The 15,199-nt window shown below is 35.6% G+C and overlaps 1 protein-coding gene across 2 annotated transcripts in view; it reads right to left on the bottom strand.

Moving 5' to 3' along the window:
• Positions 1-6,398: 6,398 nt before the first annotated feature.
• The window catches only part of LOC129244043 (dnaJ homolog subfamily B member 6), a 31,535-nt gene continuing 22,734 nt past the window's right edge, over positions 6,399-15,199 (bottom strand). The window contains exons 2-7 of one of the 2 annotated variants that reach the window (XM_054881639.1): positions 12,283-12,533; positions 11,536-11,645; positions 10,891-11,151; positions 7,421-7,621; positions 7,109-7,367; positions 6,399-7,050 (exon numbers count right to left, since the gene is read on the bottom strand). In XM_054881639.1, coding sequence (XP_054737614.1) covers positions 6,945-7,050; positions 7,109-7,367; positions 7,421-7,621; positions 10,891-11,151; positions 11,536-11,645; positions 12,283-12,347 — 1,002 coding nt within the window. In that variant the 5' untranslated portion in view covers positions 12,348-12,533 and the 3' untranslated portion in view covers positions 6,399-6,944. The remainder of the gene's footprint in view (positions 7,051-7,108; positions 7,368-7,420; positions 7,622-10,890; positions 11,152-11,535; positions 11,646-12,282; positions 12,534-15,199) is intronic. The other variant, XM_054881638.1, reaches the window with a different exon arrangement.

Consider the following 15,199-nt stretch of genomic DNA (forward strand, 5'->3'; position numbering starts at 1 on the left):
GAGTACTGCCCAAGAAACCGGCATGCACGAGCAATGGAGTAACATTTCTCGTTCTCTACGTACCGACGCCGAAGAAGAAATCGGATTTCGGCGAGCCCGAAAAAATAGTTGGTACGACGAGGAATGTAATGCTGCCGCAGAAAGAAAGGATGCCGCCTATAGAGCCACGCTGCGATCGGGCGCAACGCGAGCCATGTGGGATCGCTACAGAGAGCTGAAAAAGGAAGAGAGACGTATTATCCGAAAGAAGAAACGAGAAATACGTGAGTGTGAGGAGCTTGAGATGCTGGCCAAAAGGCCAAAGCCGCGGACGCTGACAGACTGCCGGCTGAGCTATTCAAACATGGCGGCGAGGAGCTTGTAAGGTGCATGCATCAGCTTCTATGCAAAATATGGTCGGATGAAAGCATGCTTGCTGATTGGAATTTAAGTGTGCTCTGCCCAATCCCTAAGAATGGTGATCCTACAATCTGTGACAATTACCGCGTGATTAGTCTTCTAAATATAGTCTATAAGGTTCTAGCGAGCGTATTGTGTGAAAAGCTGAAGCCCACCGTCAACCAACTGATTGGACCTTATTAGTGCGGCTTTAGGCCTGAAAAGTCTACCATCGACCAAATATTCACAATACGCCAAATCTTGGAAAAGACCCATGGAAGGAGAATCGGCACGCACCATCTTTTCGTCGACTTCGAAGCTGCAATCGACAGCACGAAAAGGAGTTACCTCCATGCCGCGATGTCTGAATTTGGTATCTCCGCAAAACTAATACGGCTAAAAGGGATGACGTTGCTCAATACGAGCAGCACCGTCAGAATTGGGAAGGACCTCTCCGAACCGTTTGATACCAAACGAGGTTTCAGACAGTGTGACTCGCTGTCGTGTGACTTCTTTAACCTGATGTTGGAGAGGATCGTACGAGCCGCAGAACTTAATCGCTCAGGCTTAGGCGGTCCACAATTGACCTGGCATTCGCAGACCGCGTAACGGCAAATCGAGTGAAGTGGAGGATCGAGAAGTCCATTCAAGTCTGGGCATAATAATGTAAATACAGGAGGATGGGCGAAACTCTGAAAAATGGAGGACGCGACAAAAGTGGAAAAAAACGGCCTTCAATAGCAAGACATTTAAGTCGGCATGGGATGATGCTTACCTTTTCGCCACGAGTGCGGTTAATATGGCGGAACATACAGCCACCCAGATAGAAGCCGCTTGTGATGCATCGATGCCCAGATGTAGATATGGTGGCAAACACAAACCTGCCTACTGGTTGACTGCTGAAATAGTTGATATGAGAAAAGCCTGCATCAAGGTGCGAAGAAGAGCAACAAGAGCAGAAAGATCCGGTTCTGGCAAACTTGTGCCCTGAAAATATCATATTTCAAAAATCGTCAGAAGAGCACAAAGAGAAGTTTGGAAAGACTTCTGCGAAACATGGAAAAATGCTCTGAAGGAAATCGATTACGGAAAATACTACCTAGAAATCCCATTTTTCCGAATTTCATCCAGAAGCCAATCGGTAGCTGGATCTCTACATGGAATGAAATGTTAGACGTTGCAATGAACACCTATTTTCCCAAGTGCACAAAGGACAACGATGTGAACATTTTTAGCGTGAACTGGAACTACTCCGAGAATATCGTAAGTCGTAAAAATTGTAATGAGCAATAAGGTATTTCTAACTGCAAAAATCTCTAGGACTAGATGACATCTTTCCCGCTGAACTATAAACGGCTTATGACCTTAAAGTTCCTTCTCACGAATACCAAATAAACACAATTTTTCACCGTTTTTCGGAGAGGCAAAATGGTTTCACTACATCGAGAATTAGAGGTGGAGACTTGGGCCCAACAAGTGGTATCATAATGGGCCTCCAAGCTGAAGTGGACATCTCTACATACTTATAGAGAGTGGCAGACATTGTAACCTAACCGACCCCGTCAGTGCATTCAAACACTGCCTCTCACAGGCTATTGCAGCAAGGTTGAAATTATATGTGTCGACATTAACGATTCGAAGGCGGCTCAACACTTCCGCCCTTCACTTCGTTACCGATCCCACTCTTCTTTCAATCACCAAAACTCCAATGATATAAGGTGTTCTTTGGAATAATAATTTATCAGACGCCTTTTATTTTACTAGCCTACTTCTACATTTTGCTTTTCATAGCTTCTTACGTTTTTGCTTTTCATAACTTCACAAGTTTTTTTACAATAACAATTAGTTTTCCTATAATAAAGTGTACTGCCAATATCCCTCAAACAATATATTATAATATTGCTTGACATACATATACATATATATCGTTTCCAAAATATGTATATTCTTGTAAACGATGTGTGTGTTTACATTGAGAGACCCCGAAAAGGAATCTATAACCACACGAAAAGGCATAGTAATCTTCGGGTATTCTACGATATCGCAATCACATTCATTTATATTAGGCGTTTACCTTCAATGAGACTCCATATCATGGTGGATAGCACGCGACTATGTGGCCAAACTGCCCACACGTAACATAAGAACACAACAGATAACTTTTGCTTTTCCTGAAGATTTTTTGCAATTAATAATAATAAACATTGCCCTTCTCTCACGACGCGATGTGCATGATGTGTGGATGAATTTCGCATTTGGGGTGGACCAAGGAAGTCAGGAGATTGTTAAGCGTAGAGATTTTAACTGCTTAGTTACAGAAAAAAGTCACAAAATGAATAAAACTTATGGGTTTCTTAAGGGGGAAATCTTACCGAGAAATTTTAAACTCTTGGAATTCACTATAAGTACAGTGCGTGAAATATCATCTTATCAATGTAGACATCGACCGCACGGACAACACGATAGAATATCAATGTCTAGCTGTCCGGGCATTCAATATCGAGCTCATATTTAATATTTATCGATATTTAAAATTTAGGTGAAAACGGTTCGGTAGTCGGCGACTTTAATGCGCGCCACGATTTTTAACGTTTAAACCTCCCAAATGATCGTAGGGGACAACTTCTGGCAGATCAGATAGACGATTCGACATTCAGCATTCAGTAAACGACGATGCGCCCACCAATATAGTGAGTAACTGCAGCAGCTTCCCTGACCTAACTTGGCGAGGTATGGCACCAAAACCCACTGATTTTATTTCCGCGAATCATCGTTCGTATATAACCTTTAATAAAACTAATTAGGTCGGTTTAGCGGAATTCACTGAAGGCACTCTCGCTCCTTTATCCATTGCCACTGATGTACGCGTAGTCGAACACGATCTCCGCAAGGTGATCGCTGCTGCTGCGACTCGTTCTATATTCGGCCCAATTTCCAGTCGGAAGCAGCCGACAATTGATATTGCATTCATCGATCGACAGATCCAAGCATCGTGTTATCAGAAAGTTGCACGCCCAAACTATTGGGGGCACCTTTGATATTTTGCTCTTCTTCTCGGCGCATACAACCGCAACAGCCTCGAATGTCCAAAACCGCAACACCGTACTCAAATCGCCTCCTGATGTCTCCCTTACAAAATCGCCACAGCTAGGCTACTATGCTATCGGTATTCTAGTCTAAAGGCCTGAACTTCGAGCATTCTTTGACGGTGAATAAAAAAAAAGCTATTGATATTTTTACTATCCATTTTTTTATCATTTATTTATTTATATATTAAGAGCGCACAAAATGAATTTGAAAAAAAAAATTCATGGAATTATGCGTCCTTGAAGTGGAAGGGGAAAACAAAAGGCAGTGCCCTCGTCGTCACGATTTCTACCCTTGTGGTCATCTGAAAAAAAACGATGACAAATTCTTCACCCTCAGTCAATGTCATTATCGTATGACGCAGAAAAAAAGGGAAAACATTTTTTTTCATAAAATGGCGGCTACTCAAAAATTGAGCTCGATTTTTCCCTAATTTTTAAGCTTTCTCGAATTGTGTACACATATTAAAAAATTGAAATTTCCAGTTTTTCGTGCTTCATCCGATAGAGATATATTTAAAAAATATTCATGATTAACTTCAAGCAAATCGGTTGATTAGAACTTGAGATATCGTGTCGACCATATCGAAAGAAGTAGTTTTGAGAAAAACACGTTTAAAGTTCGCCGTCCACTCAAACCAGTCTAGCTGTCGCGTCACTAAAATAGTTGTAACTTCGAAAATAATTCGAATTTTGAAAAATCCTTTTAGGGAGATATTTTTGAATACTTAACCTATCGAATTTTGAAAAAAAATTTTCGATTTTTCCAAATTTCTAGACTAGAATACCCCCTTAAGGGGAATAGTAAAATGCTCAGAAAGCAATTCCTGCTGGGTTACTACAGCTGAGGCTGAGGCAACACCAAGGCGAGTCAGGAGGCCTCTCTTTAGCTACGCCGACGCTCTCCAGGACCCAACACAGTATATAGACAGACATTACACAGCATTCATCGCGAGCCTCTTACCACTTTCCTAAACTCCCGCCCCCGAATGAATGACCTTATCGGCGACATTTTCACATAATTGCGTTCAGGATATTGTACCTATCCAGCATCGACCCCGATATACTCAAAACATTTCCGGCATGCGAAGAAACCCCGCACCACCTATTTACCTGCCTCTTAAACCTACTCACCTAACACGCCCCTCCCTTGCGACGTATACGTGGAAACAGCATGTTTCTTGAACGAGCCGTTAGATGAGATAGACGATGACGACCGTTGACCGTTGACCATTGACTATACCGCACTGGCAGGACCTGACGAATTGCTACAACAACCCGCTTTCGCGGGCATAACTAAGTTTTGAATATTGTAACAGGTTAAACTCATACTTATCCAGAATTTAAAATAAATAAATAAAAAACGCATGTACGTCCGGCATGTGAAGATAGCCCGCTTGACAATAACCACTTCTTCACATTCTCATTTAAGCCCACTCATCTAACATCCCTTTCTTTCTGGCCCCATCTTGTCGAAACAGCTGATTTCTGAGCACAATCGGTTCTGGTGGCTGTCTCGGGGGACTCCTGAAGAAACGTTGGAAGCACAATTTATAGAAATATCTATTTGTATTTATCATAGAGTTAAGAGAAAACCCAACACAGACTAATATGTTCAATACTAAAAGCAGACTAAAAGGGTCCACCAATTTTTGTTATTTCATTATGCACAATAATCTATTTTTTGAGTTTTATTTAAATGTTAACAAAATCAAAATTTGTATCCATATTTCATTTTTTTATTTCTATACTTTAAGATCTTATGTCTCTTACTTAAATTTTATATTATGTATATTATACATTAATAACCTGGTGCGGGAGATAAACTTGTATTTTTTTGTTTTGTTAATTATATGTTAAGTTTTTTGTTTTAATATAACTATATCACTACCTCCAACTTTTTGCGAATCCATTGATGATCCTGCGTATTTTAATAATTTTACGTTGACAATATTTAAATCAAATCTATTAAATATAATATTTTTGCGTCTAAATCAGATATTCTGTTTGAAAACCGAACACAGTTATTACAATGTACGACAATCATCAGATGAAATCTCTAACTCAGATCAGTTTCATTGAGATAAGAAATGAAATTGAATATTTATCGATAAAATTTAATCTCGCCTAATTGTACACATTACTTAACATCATTCGTTTCCAGAATCATACTAATGACCTGCTTGAATTGACAAAACAAAAACAAAATTTGCTGGAGTATACAACCTCTAGTTAACTCCTACTGTGCTCACATTGAGCAATATGCAGAGTATTAAGATAACAAACGTCTGCAAACAATTCTTGTCGTCAATTAGTGAGCTGAAAAAATTATGGCGAAATTCTTTAGCAAAAATAGAAAGTTTCTATTAGTTTTAGCATTTTAATTCGTATAAGCGAGGGTTAGCTTTTTGAAATTTGTATTCATATTAAAGAAATGCCGAGAAACTTTAATTTAATGTGCTCTTACTCACACATGTAGCTCAAAACAGCCATTCACCTACTGTTATAGCGTAAAATATGTAGTTTTATTGTGTTTATCAAACTGTCATGTAGAGATCAGCGCTATGGCCAGTAAAATCCCTAAAAATTACAATTAGTTGAAGAGATTGGAGGTTTTAAGTCGGTAGCTTCTTCTTTTTATTATAAGCAAATATTCTGAATTTTAGACAACGATCAATTCATTGATTGGTGGTTTGTTTTGCGTCACATTATCCTTTTGCCAACTTTATATATACCGGAGAGAAACTAAAACAAACAATAAATATTTACTTCGCTTATGTACGTACATCTGTTCGTATTTAGTACATTTATAATGCAATAACTCTCTGTTCGAGGTAATTATATATGGTATTTTACTACGAGTTATTATCAAATCGTCTTTAATTCACATAAAATGTGTAATGCTGAACCATTTCACTCGTAAATATATAAGAATCCGGTGTTTTATTCGAATATATTAGAAATTCCATCATTTTACAATTCCGTTAAACATTTTATATGTAAGTATTATGATTTAGTTATCATGTGTACTGCTTGCTTCATTGTATGTTTCTAGTTAATTTTTAACTATTTACTGGAAACATTATTAAAGTAAAACCGAAAATTTATTTTTTAAACTCAGTAACATTTAGCAATTTCTTGATTTATAAAAAAGTTGTATTTCCTTGACTACCAAGATTTTTATAAAGTAACCTTCAAAATAAAACCTTATAAAATATTACATAGCGCACACTCTCACATTTATACTGATTATGTTAAATAAGCATACTGCAGTGGAGAAAAGTTAAACAATTTCTCTGCAATAATCACTACTTAATTTATAATATTATTTAAAGTATGCGTATAAAAATAATAATAACCAAATTAAATAAACTATGGTAGTGGGAAATCCTAGGCTTAGAGAGGAGTGTTACAGAGGTCATCGTTTTGATAACTTTTCCTCTTTTCTTCCTTTTGTTTTTGTTAAGTTTATGACTTTTCCTAGTTTGTAATTGAAGAGAGCTTCTGCGCAACTCCGTTCACAGTCTTTGATTTTAGGACATCATTTTCATATGAAAATACAGTCTCCTTTCCATTTTCATAGACTCTGTAAATTAATAATTTTAATTGCTAAAATGTTTCAAAATACAACATCCATTGCTTACCGTTTAGTCATCAGTTTTTTGCCGTTTACGAATGTCGTTGAAGTTGAAGTGCGTTTGACTGCTCCATTTCCTGTACTACCTCTTCCAATTGGCATTGAGCTGAATGAAGTGAATCCATTTGTAGGCATCATGAAATCCATCATAGAATAATGTAGCATAGGCGCTCCCAATGGCGAAGCCAATTTCGTGCCAACATGCTGACGTCCGCTACTGCTTAGCCCGTTATTATGTCTGTTCGACTGTGGATAGCCATGTACATCTAAACGGACGTGTTAAATAAGAATAAAACAAAGTAAAGTTATGCGGTTGTACCTCTAAACAAATCCGCAAATGGTGAATTTACACCAAAAAATTCACGGAAAACTTCCTCTGGTGGCCGAAACACGAATGGAGAACCCATTATATCAAAGTCTTCGAAGTCGTGCGAGTGATGATGACGGGAAGATCGATGATTGCCGCGGTCACTAAGCAAACCCTCTTTTCCATATTGGTCGTAAACACGACGCTTTTTTTCTGTAATGTTTAAAAGTGTAAATTAAATGCAATAAAAATAAAACAATACATATAATGATGTTAGTCAAACAATCCAAACGCATCAGGAAACGGAAACGGTTTGTTAATAAAAATAACTATATAACAAATTTGAAAGGGCTTATGAAACAAATACAGATAATGTGATTTTATGTGCAAAATACTTTGCTCTTCCTTCGTTATTCAAAAAAAAAAAAAAAAAAAAAAAAACAAAAAAAAAAAACGATTGGCTGAAAAGGCAGTTATTATCTCACTTCCATATGAGAGAGTTCGTTGTAGCAACTAGAAACACGGTTAAATATTGGGTTGGCAAATAAGTAATTGCGGATTTCTTTTAGAAAATCAAAGACAATTTTTTTCATGGAACTAAATAACTTTATTCTGTATTGTATTGCCCATTTTGATCAATGACCTATTGCCATCTTTCAGGCAGCATCATAATGCTGTGTTTTTTCATTAAACTTCTGTTTTTTGTTAGCAAAAAACTCAATCAGGTACGATTTGACATCATCATCATTATTGAAATTTTTACCATTCAAGGAATTTTGTAAAGATCGAAACAAAAAGTAATCAGATGGTGCAAGGTCAGGACTACATATATGGTGGATGTGGCAAAACATCCCAACCAAGCTCCACTACTTTTTGCTGAGTGGCCAAAGATGTGTGTGGCCTTGCATTGTCATTATGAAATACAATCCTTTTTCGATTTGTCAATTCGGGCCGCTTTTCTTCAACTGCACTGTTTAATTTCGTTAGTTGTTTTTTATTTTATTTAGTTTTTACGGTCTTAAGACCTGATTTATAAATTTATATACTTATATGCTAAATAGTACAATAATAACACGGTGCTACAAAATAAAAAAAATCGAAAGAACTCTTCAAGTGATATAGTGCACGTTTTAGGTCAAGACCAGTACAACACGAAACTGTGTTTAGAAAATTCAAAAACCCTCAAATTTTTTATTTATTGGTAAAAAACCGATTTATGGTGTTTTTGATGAAGTAAAAATACATAATTAACCCATTTTTCATTTCAATATGGTCTTGGGAAGGGGAGTGTATGTGCGTTATGAATGTATACAATTCTAAGATTGAACGATTGACGTTCAAAAGAAATTTTCAATAACAAGCGCTAATTTTTTCAATTTTTCCAAGTTTTTTTTTTTCAATATGATGCAATATTTTGGCCACTATTCTCGAATGGGCACCACAAATATATACATATTTTTAAACTCCAATAAAATGTGCTCGAAATAAGCTGTTTTTGAAAACTGTAAAAGTTACGATTTTTGTTTTTAAGTTTTTTTCCACATTTTTAAAAATCCAGCTGAACCGAGACTGCGAGAGAATACCGCATGACCGATAGTGCTTTACTGCTAATTGTGGCTAATTTTGAAAGACAGCAATAAGTTTACATGACTATGAATACATCTAATATATCAAAACTCATTATAACACAAGGTTATCTAATCCAAACTGACCAACGGAAGCTTGCATGACACAGCAGAACCGTTTGCAATTTGCTGGTAAGCATGTACAATTTATTGAGTGTGAAAAATCATCACTCTTGAATGATCAAGACCTATTAAAACTTAGCATAATGCATCTAACCTAACCTAACCTTACCTAAGTGTATTAAGTAAACATAAAACAGAATTTTGTAACAGTATTTCGGCTGAGCTGTCTGGGCTCAGCTGTTCACCCAAGACTAACACAAGCGTTCGGCGTTCTTCGTTGAAACGATTTTAGTAGTAGAACACGTGCTCCGCGCTTTCTATTGCATTCTTGCAGCTTGGACAAAACGAAGTGCTCTCCATGTGAAAATGATGTAGGTACTACAAGAAACATCCGTGACCGCTCAATATTTAGGTTAAATAGTGGTCTACGTCTCCGAGCCTTCTGGTCACACATTGACAAATTTTGGGGATAACTCTATAGGTCCAACCAGACGATTCCTGTCTACTATGCCACTTTTCTAACGAATGCAGACGTTCTGCAGCTTCAGTTGGCACTTCACACAAGGTGCCTTCTGTCGCCTTGCGGTCCGCCTATGTTTGGAAGAATTCTTGTAAGAGCACCGTTCACTGCCGCTGCTTTGGAACCCACAGTTGCTAAATATTGCTTAAAACAGAGCCGTGCATCAATCGTTACGCCTATAGACTATTGCCTCTTCCGACAGTATTTCATGACCACCTATCCGCAATTTCATGAACTATTTTTTTTCGCGCAGTTTCGAGAACCGCTTCTGTGTTTTGTACGGTCAACTTCAGCTCTCTGCAGCGGAGAGCCATAGTTGGACCCTAGCTGCTGCATCATTATACTTCTCCTGCAGGTGGTGTGTGACCACTAGAGCGATGCCATCGTCATAGCCTACCAGTGTTGCATTATCCCGCAATTTTAAGCTAAGTACTCGTGCATGGCGTTCCACAGTGAGCGTCCAAGGATTGATCCTTGAGGGACGCCACCAGTGACTTTATATGTCTTTAGACCGGCATCCGTATCATACTGCAAGATTCAATCCCTAAAGTAGCTTCGTATTATGCGTATCAGATATCCAGGGACTTGCAGATATCTTTTTTAGCAGGCAGTTTGAAGTTGCGGCAACATGAGCAAATTTTTCGTTACATCGGGTACAATGTGTATGTGAATTTTATTTTTTATTTATTTTATTTTATACGTGAATGAATGATGGCTGCTTATATTTTTAAGAGAGCATGAAGTATTCACGTTCCTTTGCCTTGACCTTGCTTAATGTCACTGCAGCAAATCGTCTTGCAGTAATTTCGAAAAAATGTGGTAAGAAGCCAAGCCAACAACTGCCCAGAATTAAGACTAATTCAAAAATATTCGGTTCTTGATAAGAGGCAAAGGAAGGCAATAAAGAAAGCAACCAAAGACCTTCAAAATCTTAAAATAAGTGGCATTAAAGATTGCAAAAATCAGACCACCGGTTCGAAAAACTTTCATTTTAGTAGCGGACAATTTTATTCGGTGCAACCCTTGATATAAAAACTAAGCACAGGATAAGGACGGCGATATAAACATTTTCAATGGAACTTTAAAAAATTATTATTCAAAATGTCATGTCTTCAGTATATCAGAAAATGTATATGCATTTCGTATTAAGCAGACTCATCCTTAGATCAGAGTTAGTAAACAAAAATGGAAAAACATACAGATATGCGGAGTTTTTAAGAAACCATTAGAAAAGCGAGCAATGGAATAAATGCCTTGAGAAGAACTATTTTTACCAAACAATTTATGGAAGGGCGTCCACTCAAATAGATTGCGAAATGTAAAAGACTGATACCGGTTTCCATGTTTCGTAGAATTATTATCATATCTGTTGTAGTCGTCATCGTTATAGTTGAAATTGTAGTCGCGTTTAGAATCTGACCGGGTCCGATATCTGTATCCACTGCCACTCGTATATCCACGAGCCTTCGAATAGTTGCTGTTTGAACCTTCCTTGTGGAGGGTTGCACGTGCATCATATATTTTCCGCCTACGTGCTATAAGCGAGTACATATGTATGCATGTCTTTATATGTATATTAAAAAAATTGTACCCGTCCAAAAAATAGAAACATGGGATAATAAAAAAAAAAAATAAAAAAATTATTGAATTCTTTTATATTATATTTCGCTACCAAAGCAAAGGGGGCATTACATTATTATTATTATTATTTATTAAGATATAATTAAAATTATAGATTAAGCTAAGATAAAAGCTCTAGCTACCAGGGCATTTTATGAAACTTGAGAATGTTTTCGGTTTTTCTAATTTTTTGGTCGAGTACTTTACTATTTTCTGTTCCCCTTTCGTAATCAAGGTTTATTAAACAAGAGATTTTAATTAAATAGGTAAATAAATGTTATTATTCGGATTAAACTTACCATCCGACAAAACTTCATAAGCTTCAGATAGTTCTCGGAATCGCTTATTGGCTTCGTCCAAATTGTTAGGATTTTTATCAGGATGCCACTTCAGCGCCAATTTTTTATAGCTATATGATAAAATTAACAAATATTAGGGTAAAATGTAACAATAAAATTAACAAAATTTTAAAACGTATACGTCTCTCTACTCCAGTTGTGTTTTTATGTATCAGGTGTTTTTTTTTTGCTGCATGAGAAATATTGGCATCGACAACTACGGTTTGACAGCTGAGATTGGGAAACTGTCTTGAAATTTCTGTTCAGTAAGGTTTGAATCGTTTAACGCCAGAACAACGCTTCCGAATTGTGTAAATGTACTTAAAAAAAAAATAAATCTGTCGCGACGTTCACTTTTTGGCCTTTGTCCTTCGACTGCGTGGAAAATTTTAAGGAGCTTGGCTTACGTACCTATAAAATACAGTTCGTGCAAGAATTGAATCCAAATGACCATCGTTTGAGTCGCATTTTTACTGATTGGGCTCATTTAGATTTTTTATTCACATTTATTTGAAATAGGACTGCTCGAATAGACCATTTAACTCGTAACCGCGGCGGACATATAAATGCCATGTAATTATCTACCAGATTTTATCGAAAAAATGTTCTCATTTTAAGTTCACAAGCTCTAAAAAAACACCTGATAGTTCCGACAAAAAACTTTATTAAATACTTATAAATATACATACTATACAAGAAACAACTTACGCTTTTTTCACCTCACTTTCCGTCGCACTTTGCGATATGTCCAGAACTTTATAATAATCCACCATGTTTAAAGCTGTTCTTTGTTCGCCCAAATTATTATTAGAGGTGAATGGCAATGATGTCTTCAAGAACTGTTTTGTTTATAGTTCAGGACCTAATGATCTTCATAAACAAATGCCGCTGGCTAATTTCGTAGAATATGTAACTGTCACAGAGTGTTTGGTAAGAAATACCTTTTATTGATGAGTTACCTATAATCATAAAGAATAATCGAATATTAATATATAAGTCATTAAACACAAATCTATATATTTTTTCCGTGGTTCCTAGGAGGAACAAAGGGCCATATATAGCTTTATTGAATCAGAAGTGAAAACTTAGCTATTTTTGATGCCATTAATTGGGAAATGTAAACAGTACACTTTCAAATAAAATTATATATTCATATTAAGACATTTTTAGATTTCAATTGGCTTTAATTAACGTACTCCTAACTCTCTCTCTACACGGCCTTTTTTACACGACGGTTCTCCAATACAATTTTTATTATATTTTTTATTCTATATTTATAGCAGGAATCTAAACAAAACATATTTCCTAAAATAATGCTTTGTGAAGTAAAGATTTTGCTGATAATACATAACACATGTGATGAAAAGTCCCGAGCCTAACACATACAGTGTTGGACAAAACATATTGTACTCATTCATACATCGATGTAATTATATTTTCCTAACGTGAAATGTCATTTCAAATATAAATTAAATACCCAGAAATTAAGACGAACTATTTATTTTTTGAATGGATAAAAAAACTTAATAAATAATTTACTTCATAAAATTATATGCGTAAAAAACAAAACATATGCGATATTCAGAGCGACAAAACATATTCGAATAACAATAATTAACTAATATTTTATAGCATAACCATTATTTCTTATAACTTCATAACATCTTTTTGGCATGGAAGCTATTAGATTGTTGATAACGTCGAATGAAATATTCAACCAGGCTTGTTTGGCAGCTTCAAATAGATTCTTTTTGTCCCCATTTACTCCTTACCTGTCTATCCTCCTACTGAGTATCTCCCAAAGGTTCTCAATTGGATTGAGGAAATATTTTTTTATGTTTTCATATAACAACTGGTTGCTTTTCATTTCTGTGATATTTTTTTTATTTAAAGCAATATTTGCAAGAGTAAAAAGATATAGCTTCACTAATAGGTATCAGTCCAATATGTTTTATCCGACACCGTAGACGGCACTACTTTTATTACAGTCACATCTTTTTCAGTTAGTACTAACTTAAAGAAGACAGCTGTAAAAAATTGCATGATATTTCATTCAATAGTTCGTGAGTTATTGTGCTAAGAGTTACGCTACTTTTGTTATTTTAAAAACAATGGGCAATGCCTAGTTGCAGCGCGTGCTTACAAGCTAAATGTAATTCGACCATGAGTACTATAAATACCGTGCATGACAAATATGGAAGTCTTATACAACTTTACTCTACAGAGTTAAAAAACTTTTGATGAATACTTTTATTTAATTTTAAAGCAAGAAATTGTTGTAAAATTAATGTCGACTAATCGTTGCAATCTTAAAAAAATCTTTATATTTAATCAATAGCAAAAAATATCTTATAAGACCAGCTAAAAATTTGTCGCTGGCATTGGCTGTAGTCTTAGAGAAGTTACAAAAGATTTTAATGATTTAAATTATGTTTCATAATAAACACTATTTTAATAGCGTTATGGTGTTAAAATTTAAGTAATGCCACGATCTTATTAATCAGAAAATATACCAGATTGCGATTTCGGATGATGCACTACGAGATCCCAAAAAAAAAAAGCAAACAAATTGGCAGCGCTGCATACATACATACTAATTAATCATACATGAACTAATTAAAGTAATCATATTTCTTAATATTGCTGAGTAAATTTTTTCGTTTTATAGGGATACCTCTGTTCTCTCTCAATTTAGCTAGAAATTAGTTTTAACATAACCATGATTGATAAAATTTTAAAAACTGAGATGAAACTAGAATTTGAGTTTATCTAAAATGTGTTTTAACGTTGGGCTATGACTACGGGCCATTCAATTCCAAACTTCTGTTTAAATTATTAAAATTATATTAAGCTGTAAATAAAAATATAAATAAAATTGTTCTCATTAATGCATTTTAAGGGGGAACGCCACTGTGAAAATTAAAAAAAAAATCGATTTTTTTTTCATAAATTGTTAGTATAACTACTCAAGAAAATATGGTAAAAATTTAAGGCGAAATTCGCTTTATTCCCGATTCTATGTGCACTTAAGTGAGCGCCCGTAGGTTCGGCCCCGTAGCGATACGATGCTTTATTTCAAACGCGTTTTTCTCGAAACGACTTTTTTTGATACGGTGGCAACGATTTGAACCGATTTTAATTTTCTTTTTTTTTTAAAGGCATTGGCTATCGTTGTACGTAGCCGATTTTCAAAATTTTGAAAATAACTATTTTTTGGGCCCGTTGAAAACAAAACAAAATGGTGAAAAACACACATCGAAATTCTAATCACCACAATTTTGTAAAAAAAAAAAAAAAAAAAAACGGCTACGTACAACGATAGCCACTATTGTGTAGATTAATAACATTTTTGGTTTTTTGATTTCAGATGATTATTCATTGCTGTATCGCTGCCACCAGATGACGTCATTTTTTTTAACTCGTTACGTTTATTAAATAAATTTGTCAATTTTCAATATTTTTTAATAAAAATTTGCATCATTATAGTTTAATACATTTATAATAAATTGCCTTTTGCCCGATCCTTGAATAATCATTCCTACTTACAAAACAAAAATCCCAAAAATCGACTATTTTTTGACCCCCCACAGTGGCGTTCCCCCTTAAACATTTTTTAGTAGTGCCC

Source organism: Anastrepha obliqua, chromosome 4 (assembly GCF_027943255.1).
Source record: "Anastrepha obliqua isolate idAnaObli1 chromosome 4, idAnaObli1_1.0, whole genome shotgun sequence".
Lineage (NCBI taxonomy): Eukaryota > Metazoa > Arthropoda > Insecta > Diptera > Tephritidae > Anastrepha > Anastrepha obliqua.